Genomic DNA, 26,325 nt, shown 5'->3' with positions numbered 1-26,325 from the left:
CACATTAAGCAACGTCACTTATTTGAATAAACACAAGTATATTTAAAGCATTTGAATTTATTTCACAACTTTAATAATCTAACTCAAGAATATATCATATCTTCAAATGAATAAATGTATATACATAAATAAATATAATCATCTTTTGTAATACCTATAACCATCCTTCTTAGATAATTCATAACACCTTGTTGTATAGTCCATTTGGTACATGACACCCGGTGCCTAACGGATAATCCGCAAAAGAGTTTGCGCCCAGCGCTAGTCGGATAAATCGAAAAATGTGTGCCCACCACTAGTCAGATAAACTGACGGAAGTTACGCCCAGCGCTAGTGAGATATACCAACGAATAATCAGTGAGCCCAACTCTGGTTGGATAAACCAATGATATTTGCGCCCAGCGCTAGTTGGATAAACCGACAATATAAATAGTGAGCCCAGCTCTAGTTGGATAAACCAACGATATTTGCGCCCAGCGCTAGTCGGATAAACCGACGATATAAAAAGTGAGCCCAGCTCTAGTTGGATAAACCACCGATATTTGCACCTAGTGCTAGTCGAGTATACCAACGATTATAATTGTGAGCCCAGCTCTAGTTGGATGAACAACGATGATTGCGCCCAGCGCTAGTCGGATGAACCGACAATATCAATTACTCATTCGTAAGTCTATAAAATCACATTTCATAATCTTAATATTGCATTTCATAACTCAATATCACATTCACTTCAATTATCTATTAATCAACTCAATATCATATTCACTTCAATTATCTATTAATCATTCATTAATTTATTCCATAAAGTCACTTTCTATCTATTTATGATTTTGTCAATATCCATTCAATAAAGCTTAACCAAACACAAATAAAAACATACTTAAATAATAATTAACAATTAACTAATTAAATTAAGTAAATGACGTTCGAGTTTCAAGACTACGAACTTACCTAGCATGTAAACACGAGATTTTATTTAACTCTATAAATTAACCAACATTATTCAACTTCAATCTCATCATTCGACATTACATCTCCATATATAACATTCCCATACTATCGACTTAAATTCTAATTACTTATTGATTCATTTCATAATGTCACATTTCATATATATATAATACACAATTTCTTATCTCATAATTTATTCATTTGCATATATGTAAATATAATTAAGATATCATAGTAATAATTAAGTATTTAAATTAAATAAATAGAGTTTGAGTTCAAAGACTACGAACTTACCAAATTATGACAGAGCTAAGGTTCGGAGATGACTACTTGACGATTTTTTCTTTTCCAAGGTTGATACTCGATCTACTATTTTCTTGATATGCATTCAAAGTTAGTAACAAAATAGCAAAGCTTTTTCCAAAGCTTTCCATGGTTTTTGGCAACAACAAGAAAAAAGAAAAGCCCTCATCTCCCCCACTAACCTTCTTTTCTTTATTTTATTTAATATCCCTTTATTAACATTTTTCCTTTATTTTATTAATAAAATAATAAATATAATATAACTATCATCTTATACATGATGGTACTCGTACTTTTCCACTATCAAAATCTATAAAAAAAATGTCTATTTATTTAATAAGTCTTTCAATATAGATTCACCTTATAATTTAGTATTAATTCTTACTTTAATCACTTATTTGATTTAGTCCCTTTATTTTAATTAAACACTCTTCAAAATTACATAACCAAAAATTTAATTCACTTCTAATATAACTCTGCAAATATTTTCATTAAATATTTCTGAGTCCAGTTTAGGGAAACGAGGTCCCGATACCTCAATTTCCAAAACCATCGACTTTAGAACTGATACACTTGTATCTTACCTAACTTTCCAATAATTAAAATTATTAGACCAAACTTCAATATAATACTATAATCTCCTCGCAAATATTAATAAATAATATTCACTGATCCTATCATAGAAAACAATATTTTGAAACCACCGTTTCCGACTTCATTGACTTTCGGGTCGTTACACTTTAATTCTTAATAATTTAATTGTTTTGGACTGCAAATATTTTATATAAACTGTGGTATAAATTTTATTTTGGACTCACGTAAAGTATTATTTAAACTGGACTTTAGAAACTACGGGTTTTATTCTAAACCTAAATTTTGGAAGTTCATGCATGGTTTTTACGGAAATGGAAATAATATGAACTTTTGAGACTGATGTTTTAAACGCTCCAATTTTGAAATGCCAAATCTACAAATTTTGAATCACATTCAAACGACCGGTCTTTAGCTACAATGATGTTTTCTTTAAATTTTGAGAGATGATTCGTTATATCTGAAACATATTCAAAACGATTTAGAAAATATCCATTTTAAATTTTAACGATAATTAAAATCATTTTTTTATCATGTAAGTTAAGTTTATATCAGATTTTCGTTACACATGAAAAGGAAAAAGATTTTTGATAGAAATTTTTTGTACTTAAAATTGTGTTTCATTTTGAGTCATTTCGGTGGCCAATGTGACCTACGGGATTCGGTCGAAACTTCTAGGCCGGGTTTTGGGGTGTTATAGATGGGTAAATGTATGATGAGTTTGTGTTTGTCTTCGAAGTCATCAAAGAGGTCCATTGGGACTAAAAACATGAATCTCTGAAAGGACAAATCCATGGCCATGGCACTGAAAGAAGACCATTTCGTGTAAGGCCGTAGTTGGTGGGTTATGACATTATATGGAAAAACTTAATGAAAGTTATTACTTAATGTGATTTTCTATGTGTTCTAGGACGATGAAGGGCAAACCTCACTAAGTGTGAGTCTTAGCAAATCTCTATCGCCTAAATTACCAAGAGAATGAAAGCTTTTGTGGCAAAGCTTTAGACAAGAAAGCCTTTGTGATGAGTACTGAATGTTAAGGAACGTCTTTGTGGCAAAGCTTAGGAAAGGTAAGCTTATGCGACGAACCTCTGGAAGGAAATGCCTTTGTGGAAAATCTCTAGACACAGAAGCCTTTGTGGCTATCTCTGAAAAGGAATGCCTACGTGGTGTAGTCTAAAGAACGACCCTTGTGGTGATCATATAAGGGAATGTATGTGTGGCAAATCCTAAATGAAAGAAAAGAACTCATGGCGGATTCTGATAAAACGACTTATAAGGCATTCTGAGAGACAATGGTTACGGCACACCCTTGTAGGAAACCATGTGTACTGAGAACTCTGAAAGAAAAGTTATGTATGAGGTGTTAAGGCGAACCCCTTATAGTATTAAAGTAAGAACAGTGCGCTAGCATGAGTGGCAAACCAAAGGTATTATATTTATAAGGCCCTCTGTAATATGAACGGTTAAGGAATCATAAAAGGACAAAATGAAGAACGTAAATGAGATATCGAAGTTATGAAAAGCAAGTTATTATCTCAGAGTGAGGCGTGACACCTATGGCATAACAAATGAAACCTTAGAGGTATCCGCCTGAGTCATATTGAAAAAGGGGAACAAGGAGATAGAAAATGGAATTCTCGAACAAGACACAAGTAAAAGAGGGTTTACTCACTAAGTTCTCATGAACTTACCTTTGTGTTTTTTATGTCATAGGTCAACTGATTTAAAGCCACACCAGGAGGGACAACGCTAGGGCTACACCAAGGGTGTGGCAAGTTGGGCCATTTGCATACAAAACGTGCTTGGGTTGGCGTAATCAAACCTGATGGGAATAATGTAAACAACTAAAAGATTCATTTATAAGGCTTACTGTTGTATACAGACCATGTCAGTAGTATGATCGAGCCTGTGATAGCACCTAGAAGTAAATGATTAGAACTATGTAGCTAGACTGTTAATGGGTCGGGCCACCCAGCTTGAAGGCCTACCCGAAAAATAGGAGGGTTTGGGTTAAAATATAGGCTCGAAAAATGGGTTTGGAAAAAATGACCATTTAGAAAACAGGCCAAGCCTCAGGTAAGGCTTTTTTGGCTCGAGTCTGGCCCGAATATGCAAAAAAAAAGTTGTTTTTTTACTGTTTTGTTGCTATTTTCTTGTTGTTTTTTTTCACTTTTTTGCTACCATTTCACCTAAAATTTTGGTTGGGCCCAGCCCGACCCATGAGCACCTCTATATGTAACTAAGTCATACTATCATCAAGGAAAGCCCATCATGGTCAATGTAATTATATATTGTGCCCCAGATGCAAATTCAGTTAGAAGATTATTCAATTGAGTTGTAAAATTTTATAAGTTAGTAAAAGCCTATAATGGAAAATGTAACACTCGAGATCCGAATTTTACAAATTGGTTTGGATTGAGAGCATTACAAACCATCTATCAATAATCTTATTTTTTCAATCACGAATTATCAAAAAAATAGAACCATCATATATACACGTATCAATTAATTCCAAATCAACTAATTAAAAATAGAAAATCCAACCCTAAAATTTTAACCTAAATTCTAAAGATTTAATATGTGTACAACCAAAACACTAAATCCATATATCAAATCCATAAACTCTTGAGAATGGATTAATCTAAAAATAATAGAAAATCAATTCATTCTCAATGATTCAACATGACGAGGTTCGGATACCACTTGATAGAACCAAAAGAATCTGATATAAACCAAGAACTATCATGTCAAATCATTAAGAACAAAACTATATGCAGAAGCGTACCTGAATCCATTATTGGAGATTGCCCAAAAGGTTTTTTTTTTATCTTCCAAGAAAATAGGTTTTCTCTTTTGTATATTTCTCTCTAATGGGGATGAAAAGAAATACGAAATTTATATCTATTTCTTGGGGACCACTACCTCTTTTTAAAATAACTGATTATTAAACCAATTTTGGGTATTTATAATTTGGCCCCTCATCAAATTATAAATACAACTTATGGTATCTACACTTTATTTCCATGACACTTTAATACCTATGACACTTATATAACATAATTGGTCACATAATTTTGTATGACACTTCATAATAGCACTATACATTATACATATGTGCCCATAATTGAGGATTTTAATCCAACAACATGTCACATTCCTTTTATACATTTTTTTTTTAAAATTTATTTACTATACCCTATATAGGCTAGGGGTGAGAATGATTCGGTTCAATCGGATTTTGGATTTTTGAATTGTCCATCATAATTCAATTCCGCTTGATTCATTTCTCGATTCTTTTTATATTAATTTTGATTTTGAATTTTTAGACTTGTTTTGACAAAATGAGCTTTGGTTTATGAATTTTAAATATTATTTGACAATATTTTAAAGCTTTTTCATAAACATTTCTAAATAATAAAAAGTTTTCCATAACTTTTAAATTATTTTCACTATTTTAAATATAATTTTTTATTTTATATCGTAAAAAATTAAAATTAATTATAAATAAAATAAAATAATAAAATTTGATTCATTTCTAAGTAACCATAATTTTTAAACTTGCATTTTATAAACTATTTCGATTATTTTTACATTTTAAAAATAAAAACGATTTTTAATTTATGTAGTTTTTTCATCTTTATATTTTCTACTAAAAATAATAACTTTGACAAATCCTAAAAATCATTTTTTTAACATAATTATGTTAGTTTTTTGTAATATAATATATTCAAACAATATAATTATTCACTATATGTATGGTGTTTTTTTTTGTTAAATTTTTTATTTGATTAAGTTATTTGTACTCTAATTACATTATTTTTAAATATATTTAAGGTTAAGTATTTTCTAAATTGTACTTCTCTATCTTAGTATATGTATTAAATATAAAAATAAATAATTTTTACTACAAAATTATTTAATTTATTTTTATTAATAAATATAAAACTAATTTAACACTATGTTATAGTTGAATGTTGAAATTTGTTGTTATAATTTATTTTGAATTTATTTGAAAAAAATTAACAAGAAAAATATTTTATTTTAATGGGTAATAATAAGTTGATCTATAATATTAAAAATTAATAAATTAACTTAAAATTTTTATTTAAGGGAAGAAAGATGTGAAATTTTGAATTTCATTTTTTTATAAAATATTTGTGTTTATTAATTTCAAATATTATTTTATTTCCAAAATAAATTTGGATATGAAAATTAATAAAAAAATTTAAACACAAAATTCAGTAGTAAATTTACCATTAATTTAAAAGCATAACGGACTTTTTATATAGTTTCATTTGTCAAAAGATATCATTATTGTACTGATTGGACATATTGTTTTTTATTATGATAATTGAGGGTTGAGGTGGGATTCCATCTAAATTATAATGCCATACCACAAATGTTCTTACTATGTTTTTATTTTCTTACTTGTATTAATACTAATATATTTTGATGTATAATTTTTGAATTTATCAACATTTTAAAGTATTTTGTGTATATATTTATAGATTAATTTCTAGCTCTTTAATACAAATAATATTAGATTAGATTAACTTTATATTGTATGCTGTACAATTTTATTCACTGTTAGTGAACTAGAAAATGTCACCTCAATTATATATATATAACACTTCATTTTCAATGACAATTCACATGTATAGAATTATATATTGTCAGTGTATCAAAAAAAATTTATTTTATATATGTAGATATATCTCAATTACACAATATTATATTTATAGGGTTAAATTTTTTTTCTTAAAATAAATAGTTAAAAAAAATTAATTTTTTTATAAACTTTACATGCATTATGGTTAGTAAGAGTTTTTTTTAGCTTGATTTGTAGACCCAATTAAGTCTAAAATAGTGTAGCCTAATTTAAGGAGAATAAAAGCTTTAGTTTAATAGAAGTTAAAATTCTACCCGTTTATTCGGTTACTTGATATACGTACGAGGTTAAAGGTTGATCATTATAAATTGATTCTCCCTTCATCTATTAAGGTTACACATAAAAACTCACTCTAAAAAATATAGCCTCTCTGGCTTAGGTTTGTGTAATATAAGGGAAATGGTTAAGAGGGGGAAAGCAATTTATCTAATATTCTTTTTCAACAAACCCAATGATCAACTCCAATTTCATAATTCTTAAATTTGTGAAAATCATATTATTCTAAAGATCTTAAAATTATTGCTTATACATAAGATCAAGTTCATAAAAATTTTATATGATTTGCATGAATGGAGCATAAAATATGACAATTAAATTCTTAAAATATTAATCATATAAAAGATGACATAAGAATATAAATTTAAAGTTATGGAAGTAGATCCCACCTCATATTTATATGCAAGTATAAATTTTTAAGTTATTAATTAAGTTAAATAACAAAATTAGATTTTATTTTCAATGTAATTGTTAAAAAAATAAAAATACTAAAAACTAGTTAAAAATGTAAAAGTTAAACTAAGTGGATCCGAATATATTGAAACTGAGATTTGAGCTGAGGTGAAACATAAGTTTTAGGCCAAATTCTATGGTTCTTGTAGCATGCGTTTTGTGGATCAGGGTGAGTTTAGTATTATTGTTATGAAAATATATAATTTGTTAAGTGTTTGATATTGTTGAAAAAAATTAAGGTGTTACGTTGGAAAGTAAATAAATGATTAATTTAAATGATTTAATATAATGAAATATGGGTTTTAAATATCTTTTAAATAATTAACATAAATTATTTGCAATATTTAATTTTAAATATTATTATAATATGATAACAATTACTCTTAGTAATATAATAACAATGCATACAAAAATATATAACATAATGTTTATAATTTAAAGAGTACTTTTGATTCCTGAAGAAATTATTAGTTGGGGTCGATGGAAGATTGAATAAGGGCATTTAAATATTTTTACTTTTCAAACTCTATAAGCACATTAGCACTTTTTAAAAGTAGTTAAGCTGTGTGTTTGGAACTCATTCTCTTTTACTATAATTTCATCAATTCTAGTTTACATTTAGGCTTTTCTACCTTAATATTATAAAAAAAATTAATATCAAAATAGTATGTCAGTATAATTATATACGAAAATGGTATGTTTAGGGGTGGTGTCTTTCTCATAGGTGGCACCACCATTTTTTTAAATATTTTTTATTTTTTATTTTTTTAAATTAATATTTTAATAATGGTGCCATGTACATAGACGGCACCACTTTATACCCCTTTTATACGGTCAAAATAAGGGTCAAAGTTTACTCGTGACCAGCCCGCCCAGGTGACGCCTATTGGACTGGCGGCACCAGTGCCCTAACAGGCGGTATTGGTGCCAGTCACCAGTCCCCTCCGCCGCACGCCTAGGCACTGCATTTTGCAGTGGGAAAAAAAAGGATTGGGGACCTTATAAGCATGGTCCCCCTTAAAAGAAGGGTCGGTAGTGAAAAAAAAAAAGAGGGAAAGAAAAGAGAGGAAGGAGAAGAAAGAAAGAATGTATGTATGTATCATTTTAGTAATTAATGTTTTTTTTAAAAAAAAAGAGGGAAAGAAAAGAGAGGAAGGAGAAGAAAGAAAGAAAGAAAGAAAGAATGTATGTATGTATCATTTTAGTAATTAATGTTTTTTTTTTAATTTAAAGGGATTAGTTTTTTTTTTTTTTGTATTTAGTTTAGTGATTTGTGATTTGTTATGAATGTAAATTTTTTTATATTTTAAAATTATTTTAAAGTTATTTTGTTAGTAATTTATGATTAGATTCTAAATTGTTTGTGTTTAGTTTAGCGTTTTGTGAATTTTTATTAATGTAATTTTTTTGTTTTTTTTAATTATTTTATAGTTATTTTGTTAGTAATTTATGGTTAGGTTATAAATTGTTTGTGTTTAGTTTAGTGCTCTGTGATTTTTTATGAATGTAATTTTTTTATATTTTTTAAATTATTTTATAGTCATTTTGTTAGTAATTTATGGTTAGGTTATAAATTGTTTGTCTTTAGTTTAATGTTTATTGTGATTTTTTATTAATGTAATTTTTTTTTTTGTTTTTTTAATTATTTGAATGTTGTTTTGTTAGTAATTTATGATTAGGTTATAAATTGTTTGTATTTAGTTTAGTGTTTATTGTGATCTTTTACGAATGTATTTTTTTTTGTTTTTTAAAATTATTTTAAAGTTATTTTGTTAGCAATTTATGATTAGATTATAATTTTTTTGTATTTAGTTTATTGTTTATTGTGACTTGTTATAAATGAAAATTTTTGTGTTTTTTAAATGATTTTAAATTTATTTTGTTAGTAATTTATGATTAGATTATAAATTGCTTGTGTTTAGTTTAGTATTTATTGTGATTTTTTATGAATATTTTTTTTGTTTTTTTAAATTATTTTAAAGTTATTTTGTTAGTAATTTATGATTAGGTTATAAATTATTTGTTCAGTTTAATGTGTATTGTGATTCGTTATAATGTAAATTTTATTTATGATTAAATTTGTTTTTATATAATTTTATAGGTTGTTTGAAAGAAACTAAACATGTGTGTTTCTATTTTATATTTTGTCGATTCGTATGTTTTTTATGAGATATTTTTTGTTGTGTTTTTTGCTGTGTTCTTTGTTACTCACGTATTTACTATGTTTTTACTGTGATTTTTTGTTTATCAAATTTCAAATTATTTACTGTGTTTTTTGCAACTAACTAAATGAATTCATTTTTTTTAATTGCAGATTTGCAACAAATGGGTTCTTTAATTAATAATGATGATCACATATCAAGTACTATTAATGATATGGTAATAAAATTGTTATTTATTACTCACGTCATTTACGGAATTAAATTATATTATATTAACTATTTTACCAATTTAATAATGTCAGGGTCTATACCGCGCATTGAGGGGTCATGTTAATAGTGTAGGTTTTCTGTCAGATGAGCGCCTAATGTCATACTTGGAGTTAGCCAGATTTGGATCAGCGGCATTGATCTGGACCTTTGCACTGTAGCTCGATCTCCCCATCGACAGGAATGCAGTCACGGGCGTAAGTTTGATCTCTAGGCTGATCGTCTTTTGCTATAACTTACTTGGACGCTCGCCCAGTGAGGAAAAATTTACAAGTTTGAGGTTTTCATGGCTAAAGGCAAATTTCGAGCATTTACCGAGTACTGCCAGTGAATGAGAGGTGATGCACGTTGTTTGAGATTACATTATCCACATTATAGGGGGTGTACTCATGTCGGATGCAAACGACAACAAGGTCTACTTGATGTACTTGCCCCTATTATCTGATTTGCATAACATCCATTCGTATAGTTGGGGGTCCGCAGTGTTAGCTATGTTGTATCATGAACTTTGTCAGACGACAAATCCTTCTGCAGTAGACATAGGCGGATGCCTCATATTGCTGCAGTCTTGGGCGCTTTACTGGATGTCATTCTTGGCATTGATTAGTCACCAAACATATGTATTTCCACTCGTGAATAAGAGATGAATTTTTACTCATTATAACAATTAGTTTACTTTCTTTTTAGATGATATTATTCTAAAAATTTGTTTTCGTTGATGGAGCACTAATCTAAGTATCTAGAGGTTATACACGGTTCTGATATATCGTCTGATGATTAGGAACCATGCTGGAGAGGGGGTTAGTTTTTCTAATATTCATGATATAACCATGCTATTAATTGTGCAGTTCATTTGGATGTCATATTCTGTCCCAAAAATTATAGTGGTTATTCCCTCGTTTGCCCACATTCACTCAAACCTATTGTGTATTACCGCACTCGTTATCAATTTCCAGACAATGGAGTGGTATCATAGTGATCGAGTACTCCGGCAGTTCAGTTGCATACAATATATCCCGGCACTGCCAGTACGATTGGGGACATCTACGGGATTAACAAGAGGGAAACATGGAAATGGTTAGACGAAAGTGCATGAAGAATATATTGTAATGTGGAACAATCGGTTGGGGCGGGTACCTCAGATGTATCATGCTTTAAATCTGTAGCCCTCGTTAGAATACAAACAGTGGTACTCTGAGATGAGAAAATAATTTTTGTTTGGTGGGCGGTCGATTGTAGTCCCCCCGCACATGACATGACTTGGGCAACCCTCTCACCCTCTTCTACATCCGCCTCCTGCACCCGAGCCAGAGCCGAAGCTACACTTTGAGGATAGTTTTTATCATCTAGACTTGAGGGCGATGACTATTTCCTGGGCTCGTCAGGCCACGGATATCATTTAGAGTTTGATATCTTCAGCCCACTACCATCACAGTACTCCACTCCTCTCAGCTCGTATCCACCTTAGTACTCCACTCCTCCTGACCCATATCCACTGCAGTACTTCACTCATTCGAGCTCAAGTTCATTGATGGCGTTTGAGGCATATGATTTTTCATCAAATTTTATTTTATTTATTTAATAAACTATTCTCATCAAATTTACATCAACATAAAATGCTAATTAATTTATATTTTTTAAATAGCTTTAATTTAGGTAAAATATATTTACTTTAATATTAAAATAAAGAGATTTTATGAGTAAAAATCATAAGTTAAAGGCTTATTTAACTACAAAAATAGGTTAAGGGCTTATTTAAACACAATATAGTGAGTTGAAGGGCTTATTTAATTCTGTAAAAATAAAAACGCAACAAACTTTAGACTAACTTTGTAATTCAAATTGGATTAATTGCAATAAATTTTAAACAAATTTTAGATCCAATCTTCTCTACATATAGTGAATGTAATTAATGCGGTCATTTACTCCGATTAATAGGGATTGGTGAACATCTCAATTCCTACCTGATCGTGACAATTGTCCAATATAGCAGTTTTGGTGTAGGCATTTATTCCAATTATGACCAACTAATATGCATACACCACACAGCTTCTTGTCGAATTTCTCCCTAATGTCCATTTCATTATGGATTCTGAATGATTGCAGACGACCTTTCAGATTTCTACGCAACCCTCTGTCTGGGACAAGCTCGAAAGTCGTCGAAGGCACCTCCCATGTAGACAGGTCAGGCAGGACGGGCAACTCATTCTTCCAAACACGCAACGTGCACTCAAGGGTGTACACATCATCGATAAATTGTTCAACATTAAGGGAGACTTTAGCACAAGCTGCCACGATATGTGCACAGGGATAATGAAGTGTCTGGAACCTCTTGCAATTGCACCGTTTGTTTCGGAGATCAACTCCGTAGGACCTAGGTGGTATACTAGGTCGACGATCAATGGTCTCTATAACTTGAAGCATTTCATTACATCATGAATATACTTCTACATCCATCGACCTCTCTATCTGACGGTTTACTGCCTCATTCTTGGCATCAAGGTAACCAACTTGTAGAACGTAGTCGAGAAGATAGATGAAATCGAAAGATGTCGTGTTTTCATCAACACAGAGTTAACCCCCTCTACCAAGTTAGTGGTCATATGATCATAGCGAAAGCCCTCGTTGAAACTTTGAGCCTATTGTCCTTTACCCATTCTCACAACTTGTCTCCGCTAGTTTGCATTCTTATAATCTCGGTGGAAGTTAGCCGCGATGTGCCGGATGTAGTAAATAGATCTCCATGGTACATCGGAACGCCTAATGACGACAATTAATCATTTCCCTCTATCGAAGATGATGCAAATATTATCATTACTAATAACATACCTCCGTAGGTCCGTAAGGAAGAATTTCCACTATTTCATGTTCTCCTTATCTACGATGGCAAACGCTATCGGGAGCACGTTCTTGTTCCCGTCTTGAGCAACCACAAGAAGTAGGATCTGTGTATATTTTTTGTATAGTCAGGTTCCATCTACTTGTACAAACAACTTGCAGTGGGGAAATGCGCGCACGCATGGACCAAACATCCAGAACATCTGTTAGAAAATTTTTTTTCCCAGTTGTAGTTGGTCATCTGGGCTATAATAAAGTTGTGTCTGCAACTTAATGACAGTTCCCGGTACTTACTCTCGCATAGCAGCTATCCATCTGTGTACCTTATTGTACGACGCATCGAAATCTCGGTACAATTGCTCCAATTCCATCTGTTTAGCTATTCATGCCTTCTAATATGATACTCGATACTAGAATCGTGTCTGCATTTCGACAATCAGTACTGAAACTTTAATAGTCGGCATGTTATTCACCATTGGCATGATGCACGTACGGATAGTTTGGAATCAAGTTTTTGATGATCTTCTGTTATACGTGTTGAAGTGCATGTGTAATGCCCAACAATTTTTCGTATTTCTCACATCTACGACTTCTGGATAAATACAGCTCATACCAGCCAATTGCAGCCTTTTTCCGACCTTCAACATTCCCCAATATATAATGTCAGCTTAGACACAGTAACTTTATAGTCTATTGATATATTTATGCTACACCGCTTAATGACAAATACGTATTTTTTCTTACTTTCGAACCTCTGGCCCATGAACAACTCCTCAGGATCGGAATCTATGGCCAGCCGGTGAGTAGGTAGTATTTCAAGGTACTCCGGGAACTCGGCTGCTTGCACCGCATCGAGGTCTATTTGCGACATATGTGCTCTAGGATTATTGTGTATCACAATACGACGAATCTGGTTCCCAACTGAAAGCGTGTTAACGTTTCCATCGTCATTCACACATTTATCGTCAATATCATTCTGGACCTTATCCACATCGGAATCACTATCACTATCGACCTCGTGATCAGAAGGACCACTATTATTGTATTCATCATCACCAACCACATTAGTCTTGGGTGCAACATTAAGATCAATGTCGATACCGCGTACAGTCGATTGACTATCAACGTACAATATCGGAATCACCATACATGGCTCTTGAGCTCCATGTTCTTCACCTAATAGAGTGGGATCTTTAGTTGGCTCCACACCAGCTAACTTAGCAAATAACTGAATCGGTGCATTTTGGTTGCTCCGATTCCCACAATAAAGAGAGACCATTGTCTCCACGTCTACAAGTTTCATTTCAGTGGATTTTATGAGATCTGTCGAAACTGAAAACTTGTAGAGAAGTTTCGAGATCCTTTTCTGACAACATCTAACAATTTTTGCACTAATCATTTCTTTTATATCATCAAACGAGACATTTCTATTAAATCTCATTACTATTTATTAGTGACATTCAAATATACATCCCACGGTTGTTGTCAAAATTACTCCATCGAAATAAACACATACGAAAAACTGATTATCCATCTCCAATACTAAATCTATTAAAAAAACAAATAAAAATTTTCAAAACAATTTCGAACAGCAAAAAAATACTTACATAAAAAATTTAATGAGTAAAAAGATACCAAAATTATAACAATATACAAAATTTTTCATTCATAAGCTCAGACTTTTTCAGTTCTCATTTCGTACATGTACAACCATATTTACTCATTTTTTTCACTTTCTCTACTCTCTAACATTTATCTTTACATTTAACCACTTAAACTCATTTCTACGTTTTCTTCCATCTCCGATTCTGTATCTTCATTCAAGAAATTCTCTATATTAAATTATGAATTCTCTTCAAATTCATCTTCTACAATCCAATTTGAAAATTCCTTAGGATCTTCTTCTCTTTAACCTTTATAACGAGTATTGAATTTATAAATTCTCTTGGTAATTTCCTAACAACTAATTTATCCATCCATGGCATGTCAAATACATTTTGCTTCCCAGTCAACTTTAAAGAACCTACACTTTGTTTCGCTATTTTCCTTACTCCATAAGAGATTATAAACTTCACAAAGTATATAAGTATATTCCAATAAGTTTGTGGTACCAATGTCTTCCAAAGTTTGTCTAAAATGATTTGATACTCCCGTTCTATTAATGTCCCTTCCATAACACTTCTTGCATCTTTTGATTTACGGTAATAAAGTGTTGAACGATGTCTTCTCCTGGTTTCATTCTGTAATCTTGTAATTCTCTCATCATCTTATCAACTTTCTCCCTTTTGTGCTGAAGTTGTTATCTCATGAAACAATATCAAGTTTATTGTCATTTCTTCCAATATATATAACAGAAAATAATTTTTTTCTCGATTTTCATCTTTTATCTTGTTTCCTCTAATGTCATCACTAACTAATAATTAATTTATAATAGTTACTAACAAAATAAATTTCATATAAATTAAAAAATATTAAATATTACATTCATAACCTAACAAATCACAATAATCCCTAAACAAACAATTAACCTAATCACAAGAATTATTAACAAAATTAATAAAAATTTATATTCATAACCTAACAAATCACAATAAACATTAAACTAAACAAATAATTTATAATAGTAACTAACAAAATAACTTTAAAATAAATTAAAAACAACATAAAAATAACAATAAACAAACTACACAATACTAACAAAATAATTTATCCTCATCCTAATCCATTCTATTTTAAAAATAAAAATAAAAATATCTTATCATTTTTTTTCTTTTTCTTTCTTTCTTCTCCTTTCTTTCTTCTCCCTTTCTCTTTCCTTCTCTTCTGTTATTTTTTTAAAACTCTTATTCTCATCTCATCTTCACTGGGACCATTACATAGCCCTAAAATTGGACCACTAGTGCTGCCTACTAGATATGGGTCACCAGTGCCGCCTACCAAATAAGTACCACCCCCTTTTATACCATTTTTGTATTTGTACACGGGTCGTGTACTAGACCCGAACAATTTCTACAAGTGGTGCCGCATATGTACATGACACCACTAATAAAATAATATTATTTTAATAAAAAATAAAAAATAAAAAATAAAATTTATTAAAAAAATTTGTGATGCCGCCTATGAGAAAGACACTACCCCTAAACATACCATGAAATTCATATATAATTATATTGATATACCATTTTAGTATTAAATTTTTTTTAATAATATTAACGTAAAAATGCCCTACTTTTAGGTTAATTTTGTCAAATAAATTAGCATGTCTTATATAACTTTGTAAAGACTTAACATATACACATTGACTTTTTTTTTTGTGTGTAGTTAGACAAACTTTTTGCATATTTTAAGAAAAATAAATGAAAAGGGAAAAATATAATATTATACAAAAGATGCCCAGATATATATAATCACATCAGTTTTTTTTTAAAATAAGCTAGTCAATTTATTTAACAGAATAAAATATTTTCCGAAATGAACAAAAACAATCCAAATATACATGAATTGTAATTTAGTTTTAAGAACACTAAAAATTGTCAAAATCACTTTTCATTTCACATTCTTCAAAATTAAGTAAACTTGTAACTGATTGCATTACCTTTTCCCGTCTTTCCAAACTTCATCCATCCACCAACTTGCCAAAAACATGCACACACACACGAAAGGGGTCAACAGTCCTTATAGCGTTCACACCGTAACTGGTTTTTTTAATCATGATAAACAATAATGTTTTCACAAAGATAATGACATCTATATTTCTATAACAATCTTTGATAATGATGAAAACCAGCATTAAGATAAAAAGGTCACACATTCATATCATTTTTCTTCTTATTAGTAAGCATTAGCTATTTACTTTTTCACGCCATCATATGTTCTGAACTTATCATATATACCCACATTTCCCTTTCCTTTTTTGTTTCAATTGCAGGCAATCAGTTAATCTCAGGGGTTAATTATCAGTTTAAGAGAATATCATAGAAAAGTTTATCGACCCTGTCTTATACAACTTACGAGTTTTCATCAGACATCTGATGATAGAAATCTCGGTCAAAAGACGGCCACTTTGCATCTCTGGCCTTCCTAAACAATAGGAATGACAAAAGCAAACTTCATGTGCTTTTGTCGATGCCATGCAAAACCGGAATAGGAATGGCTGAAAGCATTGCAAGCTAATTTGTAGCTTCCAATGTGAACCACAACCTGAGTGCAAGGAGTGAAACTTTGTAACTCACCTGGTAAGGGCTCACACTATCCAAAACATCAAAGTTATTCCATCTCCCCTAATTCTGTCATTCAGCAATAAGAGAGTTCATGTACCTTAGAAAGAACTAGAACTTATAAAGAAAGAAAAACACTACTACACACAATTACTAATAAATTTGTAATGAAGTCTGCAAAGCTTAGCATCAGTGACAGTATATTACTGATGAATATCATACATTGTGGGCAAGAAGATGGGATATGGCACTATACTTGGTAAGAAACCGCTACTCATAAATGCTACATATTATAAATCCAAAAGTTTCAGCTTCCCAAGCATGTTGGCATAAACTAAGAAATGCTAAAAAACCAAAAAGAGAACAAAAGATGGGAAAAAAAAAAAAAAAGCAATGCAACCTGGGGGAAGAGGCTACGCATCCCAAGAAAATTGCTTGTTGGAACATAAACATGTACCCCTCTTCCATACAGTTTTCAGCCTGCTGTAGCTGAATGAACACCTCGCAGGAAAATAAAAATCAGTACCACAGCCACATTCAAAAGCAGAGTTTACGCATTATACAGCTATATTCAGTTCAAAGCAGTCAGAAATAGCTCATAATATTCAGACAATTGCAAGAACAAGTTCCAGCATCAGTGTAAAGGGCTCTCTCTAAGCATGGTTCATACACCATAAGGACTTGGAAATGTTCAGTACTTTAAACATAGCTAAGTCACCACCACTTTCTAACTTTCTAACAATTCATGAGATTATAAAACAGCACCTAAATATTCAAATAATGTTGCACCACTCATGTTGGTCCTTATTTTTCACATAAATCCTCTGTCACTCTTCTACTAATCATCGTAAACTCCGATAGTTAATATGGATTACTAACTAGAATTACAGATGGTTGGTATACTTAGAACAATCAAGAACCCTTATTGTTGTAGCAGCAAAGCAGTAAATGGAATAACTTCATAATAGACACACACACACACACACGAGAAAAAACTAGTTATTAGCAGTCCTAACAAGGTAAAAGAAGCACATAACTACACCTTGTAGAGTTCCAAGCCAGAAACTAGTGAAGTAAATAACTACAGCCAAGCCAACATACTAGTCATAATAGATAAATCAAATCAGAGATTAACATTCCAATATCGACAAAAATTATGACAAAAATTATGTGAAAAAATCAAAAGAAAGACTCCTAAACTTTTACCTTTCCTCCTTTTTGTGCCAGAATAATTGCCATTCGACCCTGCACTTCCAATCCCACCTGTAGAGTTCTGATTCGCCAAGCACTGAATATTGTCAAAGTCACAACCATTAAATCCTTGTCCATTCAGTGCTGCGGCTTCTCCTGTTTTATCTTCGAATCCAGGATGAAGGCAATACATCTGATCATTGCATGGCACATTGCAGGGATTCATCACATAAGCACCAGGCACATTCATCATGTTAACATTAGTTGCTGGTTTCTGATAAGGAAACGGTCCAATTTCCCCTTCGATTCTTCCTCTAATATCTACAAGCAAACACTTTAGCCTTGCAACCTCAGCCTCCAATGCAGCCTGACCCTGTAATCTTTTCACAAGCTGTTGGTTCAATGCCCTCAGTCTCACAACCTCGTCCTCCAAAGAGGCAGCTCGTGCCTTAACCTTCTCCCTATACTTCCTGACAGCTTCTCGATTACCTAACGGACGTTTCTTCGATTTATTCTCCCCAGACACAGCGGTGCCATCAATAGCAGCCTTATCTTCACTAGAGGCAGGCACAATCTTGGTATGAAAATGAAAACAGGTGTGTGTATGAGAGTTATCAGGTCCGGGTGGGTTGCAAGTATGTGTATGGGTACATGCATGAGAATCATTGAGTAATTCATCGAAAAAACTGTCCATTGAACAACTGCTAGGAATGTCACCCATGTTATTGACAGAAAACACTTCTTGGTTCGAATAATCAAGCTCCCCGTCGTCCATCGAAATCCCCCCGAGAATCCAAGGGGAAACACTCTCTAGTGAAGGAGAGATCAATTCACGATTTTGAACCTGACCCAGATAATAAATCGTGCTCAATTAGCAACACTAAGTAGCAAATTAAGATTTTATGTAAACCAAATTAGCAATTCAGTAACAACCCAAAACAATTTTTTCCCGAAGCAATCATTGCAGAATGTAAAAAGAAAATTGCAAACAATTATCACCAACAACAAAAGAAGAAAAGTCTTACTCGGGAAAAAGAAAACCGCAGCAACTTGAACGAGTCGATACAATTTAAGGTTCAACAGGAAACCAAAAGAACAAAGAATCAGGAAAAGAACATTGTTATCATATAAGATTCTACAAGAGAGTGAAATTTATTTTTTTTATGAAAAAGAAAAAAGGAAGAAATTCTCTACTTTTAATATAAGGTCATTAAAAATGGCAAATTCATCATCCTTTATGGCATTTTGAAGATTCTTAAAATGGACGTACCAGAAACAAAGTAGACAAGAAAAAAAAGAGTAGAGATCCGCTTTAGTTGCAAAGGGTTTCAATTTATAGGTACTTAAGCTACTTCAGTGTAAAATAATTTTTTTAAAGATGCTGTCTTTTCAGATGCTATGGTGTATTGTTGTTGTTTATGAGCTAAAGAAAATTCTTTTTTTTTTTATAATTATGGGTCAAGATCATGAAAAAGAATTGGTTTTGCCCTAACTAGAATCAACATTAAGTTATTGGGCCCAAATTACAAATATTTTGTTACATTGATTTAGATATTAATATTTATTTGTTTTAAAAATTTATATTTAATCCTATAAAATCTAGATTTTATTCTAATTTAAATTACTAGAAATATATTCCATTAAAGCATAAAAATATATTTGGGTCCCATTTTTGCATAAACAGTATCCTAAAACCTTTTGACAACTTTAAGCAGGTTCAATCAATATCATTATTTTGACAAGAATCAACATCTCCAAATTACACCTCTAAAAACACAGGGTGCTGCTGCTATTTTCTTTTTTCTTTCTTCTCTCTTCACTGTACATTACAAACAAATCCTAAATTTGGGTTTTTGAGGCAAACTTTGATTTTAAACAACTTCAAAAGATGCCAACCATACAAACAAACAAACAAACAAACAAAAAGAGAATCTAATTGAAGCTTGATGATCTGCTCCATCTTTCTTTTAAATATTCATCAGTAGAAAAGTTACTGCTTTGCTCCATGCTACTAAATGATGTACAATCCTCATCAACATCAAGCATTGCCACACTTAAATGTAACTCTGGCCTTGAATTTGGATAAACTTCATCATCATCATGCTGTTCTTGGCTTTCCATTTCCTCATTTGGTGTCTCTCCCCATTTTTCTACTTCTTTTTCCCCTCTTAACAGCTCTAGTATCTACACATATTTATTAAGGATCAATGCAACTTGTAAATGTTATTTGATAACCTAGATGCAAAGGCTTCATTACCTGTCTCATCGTCGGCCGAAGTCGACCTGAACGTGTGATGCAAAGTGCCGCAGCTCGAACCATCCTAAGCATTTGAGTCTCATTGATGTTCCCATTCAAATTGGGGTCCAATATGCCTTTCACATCTCCACTCTCTATTATAGGCTTTGCCTGCAAATTTTGAAGTACTTAATGGTATGTTTGATAGTTGATGTACAAGTGAAAGGAACTCTTTGTTTCGGAGAAGACACTTACCCACATGACCAAGCTTTGCTGGCCTTTTAGATTCTCAAAGCTTATCGGTCTTTTTCCCGATAGCAACTCGAGTAGAACAACACCGAAAGCGTAGACGTCAATCTTGTCGCTAAGTTTACCGTACATAAAATATTCAGGAGCTAAATACCCAAATGTTCCAACAACATCAGCTTGAATCAGAAATGACGAATCAGTTGGTCCCCATATTGCTAACCCAAAGTCAGATAACTGTCACATCGAAAGAAATGATGATCATGTGATTGATTTATGATATGTTTTGTTTTCGAATAAGGTATCATCAGGGTTACCTTTGGTTCGAACCCATCTGAAAGAAGAATATTTGAAGACTTGATATCCCTATGAATAACAGGTCGAGAAAGCTCATTATGTAGGTAATCTAGGCCTTCAGCAATCCCGACAGCAACGTTATATCTGAGCTCCCATGGCAAGGCATGTTTTCCTTTGTTCTTCCCTACAATATATGTTAGCATGGATCAGTGGTTTACGACAACTTTTACGGGAAAAAACACAGATCTTGTCGAAGCTGTAGTGTTGTACCATGCAGAATTTCTTCTAAGCTTCCCTTGGACGAGAAATCGTAGACGGATATAAGATCACGATCTTTAATACAGATACCTATTACAGGCATGATGTGTTTATGCTTCAGTGAGGAGATTATTTCGATTTCATTTGCGAAATCCTTGCATGCCTCTTTTGATGACTCCAGAATCTTCACAGCCACTGCTTTGTTATCCGGAAGGATCCCTTTATAGACGCGGTTGCTCCCTCCTTCCCCAATCAAGTTCTCTGCTATGAAACAGAATCTTGGAAAAGTAAATAAAAGAAAAACACATAAAGTAAAAAAGAATACATCACTGGTTGCAAGGCACGTTTGGGATGAAAACCTGTGGAGAATTGATCAGTTGCAGCTTTTAGAATTCCGTAACTAAACCATCTGCAATCCGATGAATTCGTATTCAGGAGCACCTCCAAGCATTTTTGCAACTCATATTGCATAGATGAATTGGTCTCATTCCCATCATTGTCATCTCCAAGTTGATTCAGCTCTATTTCCTTGATTGTTGAACCTCGAGGAGAATGATCATGCGGAGACCGACTTGGTAAGTTCATTACCCATTTCACGACCGACATGCTCCTGGCATGCTTCGCTTGTGGTGGTGCTGAACTAGCCCTCAGGAGGAGGGGCCAACCAGGCTTATAGTCCATATTATCTCCTGCAAAAAGAGAAATGGACCGCGAAGGGATTCCCTTCCCTTCATGAATAACATTCAATATTTCAATCTTCGAATCTTCACTACTGGTTCTTGATCCGTCTTTGGAGCTTTGAATCCCTTCAAAACTGGATATCTCAGACCCTACTTCAGAATCACCATATTCTGATTGGCATTCTCTGGCACCAAGCTTTTCGGTCAGATAAAGACTCGGTCTTGGATCACCTTTAAGACCTGACATAATCCCATATACTTCATCTATTACTTCTAAAGACCATAGTAGAAAACAGAAACCAGTTCTCTATTATTCCTAGGATAGGTAGAACCAAACCTGATAGTTCATTCTTGTTGGACCTTTCGAAAACGATTTTTCCCTTGTTGATGGCCACAACATTGGTGGTTGTTGGCAGCCGCTTCGTGCAGTATCTAGCCGTGGAAGTCCAACCCCTGAAAATGATGTCTGTTTTTTGAGTAATCAGACAAAGAATCACACCAATTTTGAACAACCAAAATGATTTTGAGTCTGCTAACTGCTGACTTACCCAAGAGGACTCCTCTTGTCTATACCCACAACTAGAGCTACAGCACCATAGTTTATTGCTTCTCGAATTAAAACCTTTCGTATCGAATTTCCTTTATGAATCTGGCCTTTAAGATCAACCTGCAAGCCATGTATAATGATCAATATCAATTTTTTAATTCATGGTATGTGAAAATTCATAAATGCCAGAACTACTAGTAATGAAAGCAACCTTCTTTATAGAACACAGGCCTTCATATGCTTCTAAATAACCCTCTAATAACAATTTCTGTCCCAAAGCATGATCTACATTGAAATTCAGATTAGAATACACAAAAAATTCCTCGTACAAAACATCAAAGTTCGCTGTCAAGAAATCAAAAATGCCTTACCTGAATTCCGGGTAACATGAATTGCTACAACACAATCACCAGGTTCAGCAACTTTTCCAAGAGCCCAACTAAGCAAATCCCTGCTTTCACTATCTAATCGAATCCCAACCAATACATTTTTCTTCTTATCAGAAGGCATGTTTTCTGAAAATCTAGAACCTTACCAGCTTTCTGAAATATTCAATTTAGTCCTTCCATGTAGAAACCACCATCACCATCTTCATTCTAGTTAAAAAGAAATCTAAAAATACCCCAACAACACTAGGCACTTAACTCTTTGTGATCATAGATGAAACCCCATTACCATATTTGGATTTGAAAACCCAAACTCAAAGAAAAAAAAAAGAAACCCAGATTGTTTATAGACTAAACAAATCTACCAAAATCTTTGAATTAAAGAATAAAGATAAACAGAAGAAGACAATTGAATTCAGTGCGCCAATTTTGTACGTATATTTTTTTTTAATCCAAAACGGGTTTTTTTTTTGTAAAATTATATTGCCGCCAAAGAACATCACCCCCTCTACCTGCTACAACCGGTTTCAATACACTTTTGTGTATATAAATTATTGAGCAATAAAAAAAATTTTTAAAAATGTTGGGGTGATGATAAAGATATTCAATCTACTTTATTTTTAAAATAAAAATTTGTGATTTTTATTTTTTTAAATTTTTTTTAGGAAATGGCTCATGAGTGAAGAAACCCTTGGGATAAAAGTGTCGGCAAAGTACCAAAAAAAAAAAAAAAAAGAATTCCCGCGAAGAGTGGGCAACGAATTTCAGTGCTGAATTAAAAGAGGAAAAATAGGGACTCCATTTTTGTTATATAAAAATAATTAATTAATTAAAAAAATAAAGTTCGTTAAAGAACCGGCAAATTTCGCGCGAAACCCATGGTCTCAGGTCGTTTTGTGGGAGAAATGAAGTGACAGAAGCGAAGCTTTTACCGGCTATTGCGGGTTGACGAGTACTACCCCTGTTGGGCTCTGGTTTATCCTATTGACTCGTGTTTTTCTATTTTTTTTATAAAGATAAAAAAATTAATTAAAGTTTTTAGTTTTTTATTTTTAAAGATTTTTAAATTTTTAAAGCCAAACGGCTAATTTTGTAATTGTTAGCTTAAAGGAAGGAAGTTTAAATTTCTTTAATTGTAAATTATAGTAGATTCTGGGTCAAATTTGAATTTTAGTTTAATATCTGTTTGATTAAATCTCATCATGCTTGGGTCAAAAATATATCTTATCATCTCTTGGATATACTTATTCATCTTACATTAATTTTCATTAATTTAACTATTTTTTTCATTTTTGTGTTTCTTACATTAATCATCAAATACACGTGGGTTTATCAACATTTTATAGACAATTGCAATCATCTACGCTCTTTTTGCTTCTCAAGATCGTTGAAGATTATTCATCATCTTTTTATCGGATCTTCAAAATAATATTTATAATATTTATATTTAATGTGAAAGTGGTTTTTGACCTTGGGGCTTGAGATCCCTGTGATGTGTGAATTTATTAAAATATGATAAATGAAAGTAAATATATTTAGGAAAAAAGCGAAATTTGTACGACATTTAAAATGTTATAGAAAAGTAAATTACAGATTTGGTTCTCCTTTATTATGAATTTTAATTTATTATTTAAAGGTTATAATAGTAAATAAAAAATACAAAAGGTATAGTGGTAAAACATGTTGATTTGACTCTTACCATTTTTGTACTTAAGGTAAGGCAACTCACATCTTAAACGTGATCAATACAAGTATGGTGAGATGAAGTGAAATCACATGTTCTTTTCTCCATTTAATTCTTCATTTTCTTGGCCCTTATGCTTTTTTAAATTGTCAAAAAAATTAATACCAAAAATTAAAAAAAATAATTTAAAATTTGAATTTGCTAAAATGCAAATTGGAAATTAAAAAGAAGAAGAAATATAATGGCAACCACTTTGTACATAAGCATATTAAACAAAATCCATTTAATTTATTTTGTTGGAATATTACTTTCATATTGGCCTGATTTCGAAAATACCATTTGGCCTTTTCCCCCTCTAAACTTTTATTAGTTCAGCTGTCATTTCAATCACACGTGTGGATCCACCGGCTAACCCCCTACAAATTTCCACGTCTACATTATCTTACCAGTTCATGCGTCTACAAATCTGCTTTATTAAAATTTTACCAAGATTTTATATATCCATGGTGTTAAGGTGAAACAAATTCTTTTAAAGAGTAGTTATATTTTGGATAAAAAAAAACATAAAAGTCATTTTTTTAAAAGGTAAAAAAGCACTTGGGCAGTCCTTAACTTTTTAAAAAATAAACAAACAAGTCCTTTAAACAAAAGCAAATTCAAAAAATTGATAATGTTAGTAAAAAAAAATCATCCAATCTAATATTGCTTTTACTGTGAATAATGTTTTTAAGGGATCAATATTTTCAATGCATAAATTAACGATAATGTGACTAATTAACATATTTATTTTTCTTGCTTTTCATATGTTTTTGAATGAGATCTGAGCTGCGACGTTCGAAATCTCATTTAAAAACCTTTTATTTTGGTATTTGTTATTTCTCTAGTTTAGAAGTTAGATATCGTCATTTCATAAAGTTGTATTGGTTAAAAAGAGTTCTGTTGTATTTAAACTATCGAGGAACACATTGGCGTGTCCAATTAAGTGGTTGGTTGGATCCATTAAGGAAAATAGCAATCAGATTTAAACGACCCGTGCATTTAAGCCCATTGGTTCGAGTTGGGTCCTTCTAGTTCGTAAGGCTACTGGAAAACTAAATCATGGACTCGTGTTTCATGGTTGCTCGTTCAGTAAGTGCTAGCTGTTGGACGTTCCCGTAATTAATTTATACACAGAATGATTGTTGGTATGAGATGTCCTCGATCATTATAGCTGACTCATCGATTGAAGGAAAAGATTCATTATCAAGGATCAATTTGAAACTGAAGCAAAAATCAAGCCTAAAGCTAGAATTTCATCCCATTAGTTTATTCAATTTAGTTATGTTTCTATTTATTTTTACTGTTATTTCAATTTAAGTTATTTCTAGTATTTTTACTTTTATTGGATTTAAAATCTCCTTCTTTTTACACGGACCGTCTCATTTTGTGAGCACAATTGCCTAGGCGTATAACCTGATTAAACCGAACGACAATTTTAGATATCTCAATCTCTATAAGATCGACTTTACTCTATATACTACTATTTATATACTATTTAAACATGAAAATATTATTTTTAGATTCATGATTTGTGGTTATTCATAAATTTGAAAATTCATGAATTATAATATACGTAGATGTTATTCTTTATTGGTTTCATGTCATTTGTTCTATTATTCTTTTCTAATTGAGTAAAATTTTATGAGTTTATAGACTTTCAAGAAAAGCATTGTTGATGTTATATCAAATTCATTAGGTTGTGCTCGTGTTTAATGATGTGTGATATTCATATTTTTATTAAAAATTTTGATCGAGTTAGATTTTTCTTCATATGATTTAACTAAACTTTTAATCTAGTATTCATACCTTTACTTCGCTACATATTTATTCGGGCTTTGAATCGAAGTTAAATTGTAATTTTTACGATAGTAAAAATGTAGTTTCGTTATTTAATAGCCTATATATTTATAATTTTAAAAGGATTAAATTAATTTTTTATTATTTTAGGGGGTTAAAGTGTAAATTTATCTTTATTATTTTAAAATTTTTAAAGAGCTTAAATAGAAAAATTTTCATTTTAAGGGTTACACC

At 31.7% G+C, this 26,325-nt stretch overlaps 2 protein-coding genes across 8 annotated transcripts; both read right to left on the bottom strand.

The window, feature by feature from the left end:
• Nucleotides 1–16,043: 16,043 nt before the first annotated feature.
• Nucleotides 16,044–19,306, bottom strand: LOC107921093 (basic leucine zipper 19). Of its 5 annotated transcripts, XR_005909535.1 has the most exons (5): nucleotides 19,192–19,296; nucleotides 18,947–18,970; nucleotides 17,937–18,765; nucleotides 17,131–17,219; nucleotides 16,044–16,799 (listed from the first exon to the last, which is right to left on the bottom strand). XR_005909535.1 is itself a non-coding variant. In XM_041087459.1 (4 exons), exons 3-4 carry the CDS (start codon nucleotides 18,694–18,696, stop codon nucleotides 17,206–17,208), a joined length of 786 nt encoding a protein of 261 aa, XP_040943393.1. In that variant the 5' UTR covers nucleotides 18,697–18,765; nucleotides 18,947–18,970; nucleotides 19,192–19,300; the 3' UTR covers nucleotides 16,991–17,205. The 5 variants fall into 5 exon arrangements, 3 of the variants coding, with proteins under 3 accessions (XP_040943393.1, XP_040943394.1, XP_016706450.1); XR_001690930.2 differs by having other exon boundaries at nucleotides 17,131–17,231; nucleotides 18,947–19,306; XM_041087459.1 differs by lacking the exon at nucleotides 16,044–16,799 and having other exon boundaries at nucleotides 16,991–17,231; nucleotides 19,192–19,300.
• Nucleotides 19,307–19,634: 328 nt separating this feature from the next.
• On the bottom strand, nucleotides 19,635–23,235 carry LOC107921021 (PTI1-like tyrosine-protein kinase 2). 3 transcript variants are annotated; one of them, XM_016850870.2, is made up of 10 exons: nucleotides 22,557–23,235; nucleotides 22,397–22,470; nucleotides 22,187–22,305; nucleotides 21,976–22,091; nucleotides 21,318–21,878; nucleotides 20,971–21,222; nucleotides 20,721–20,884; nucleotides 20,413–20,640; nucleotides 20,179–20,328; nucleotides 19,635–20,105 (listed from the first exon to the last, which is right to left on the bottom strand). In XM_016850870.2, exons 1-10 carry the CDS (start codon nucleotides 22,693–22,695, stop codon nucleotides 19,854–19,856), a joined length of 2,055 nt encoding a protein of 684 aa, XP_016706359.2. In that variant the 5' UTR covers nucleotides 22,696–23,235; the 3' UTR covers nucleotides 19,635–19,853. The 3 variants fall into 3 exon arrangements, with proteins under 3 accessions (XP_016706359.2, XP_016706360.2, XP_040943392.1); XM_016850871.2 differs by having other exon boundaries at nucleotides 20,971–21,219; XM_041087458.1 differs by lacking the exons at nucleotides 22,397–22,470; nucleotides 22,557–23,235 and having other exon boundaries at nucleotides 21,976–22,104.
• Nucleotides 23,236–26,325: the final 3,090 nt, after the last annotated feature.

The sequence above is a fragment of the Gossypium hirsutum genome, chromosome D01 (genome assembly GCF_007990345.1).
Source record: "Gossypium hirsutum isolate 1008001.06 chromosome D01, Gossypium_hirsutum_v2.1, whole genome shotgun sequence".
NCBI classification, from domain to species: Eukaryota; Viridiplantae; Streptophyta; class Magnoliopsida; order Malvales; family Malvaceae; genus Gossypium; species Gossypium hirsutum.
The sequence above is the reverse complement of the archived record's forward strand: the minus strand, read 5'-3'. Positions and strand labels throughout refer to the sequence as shown.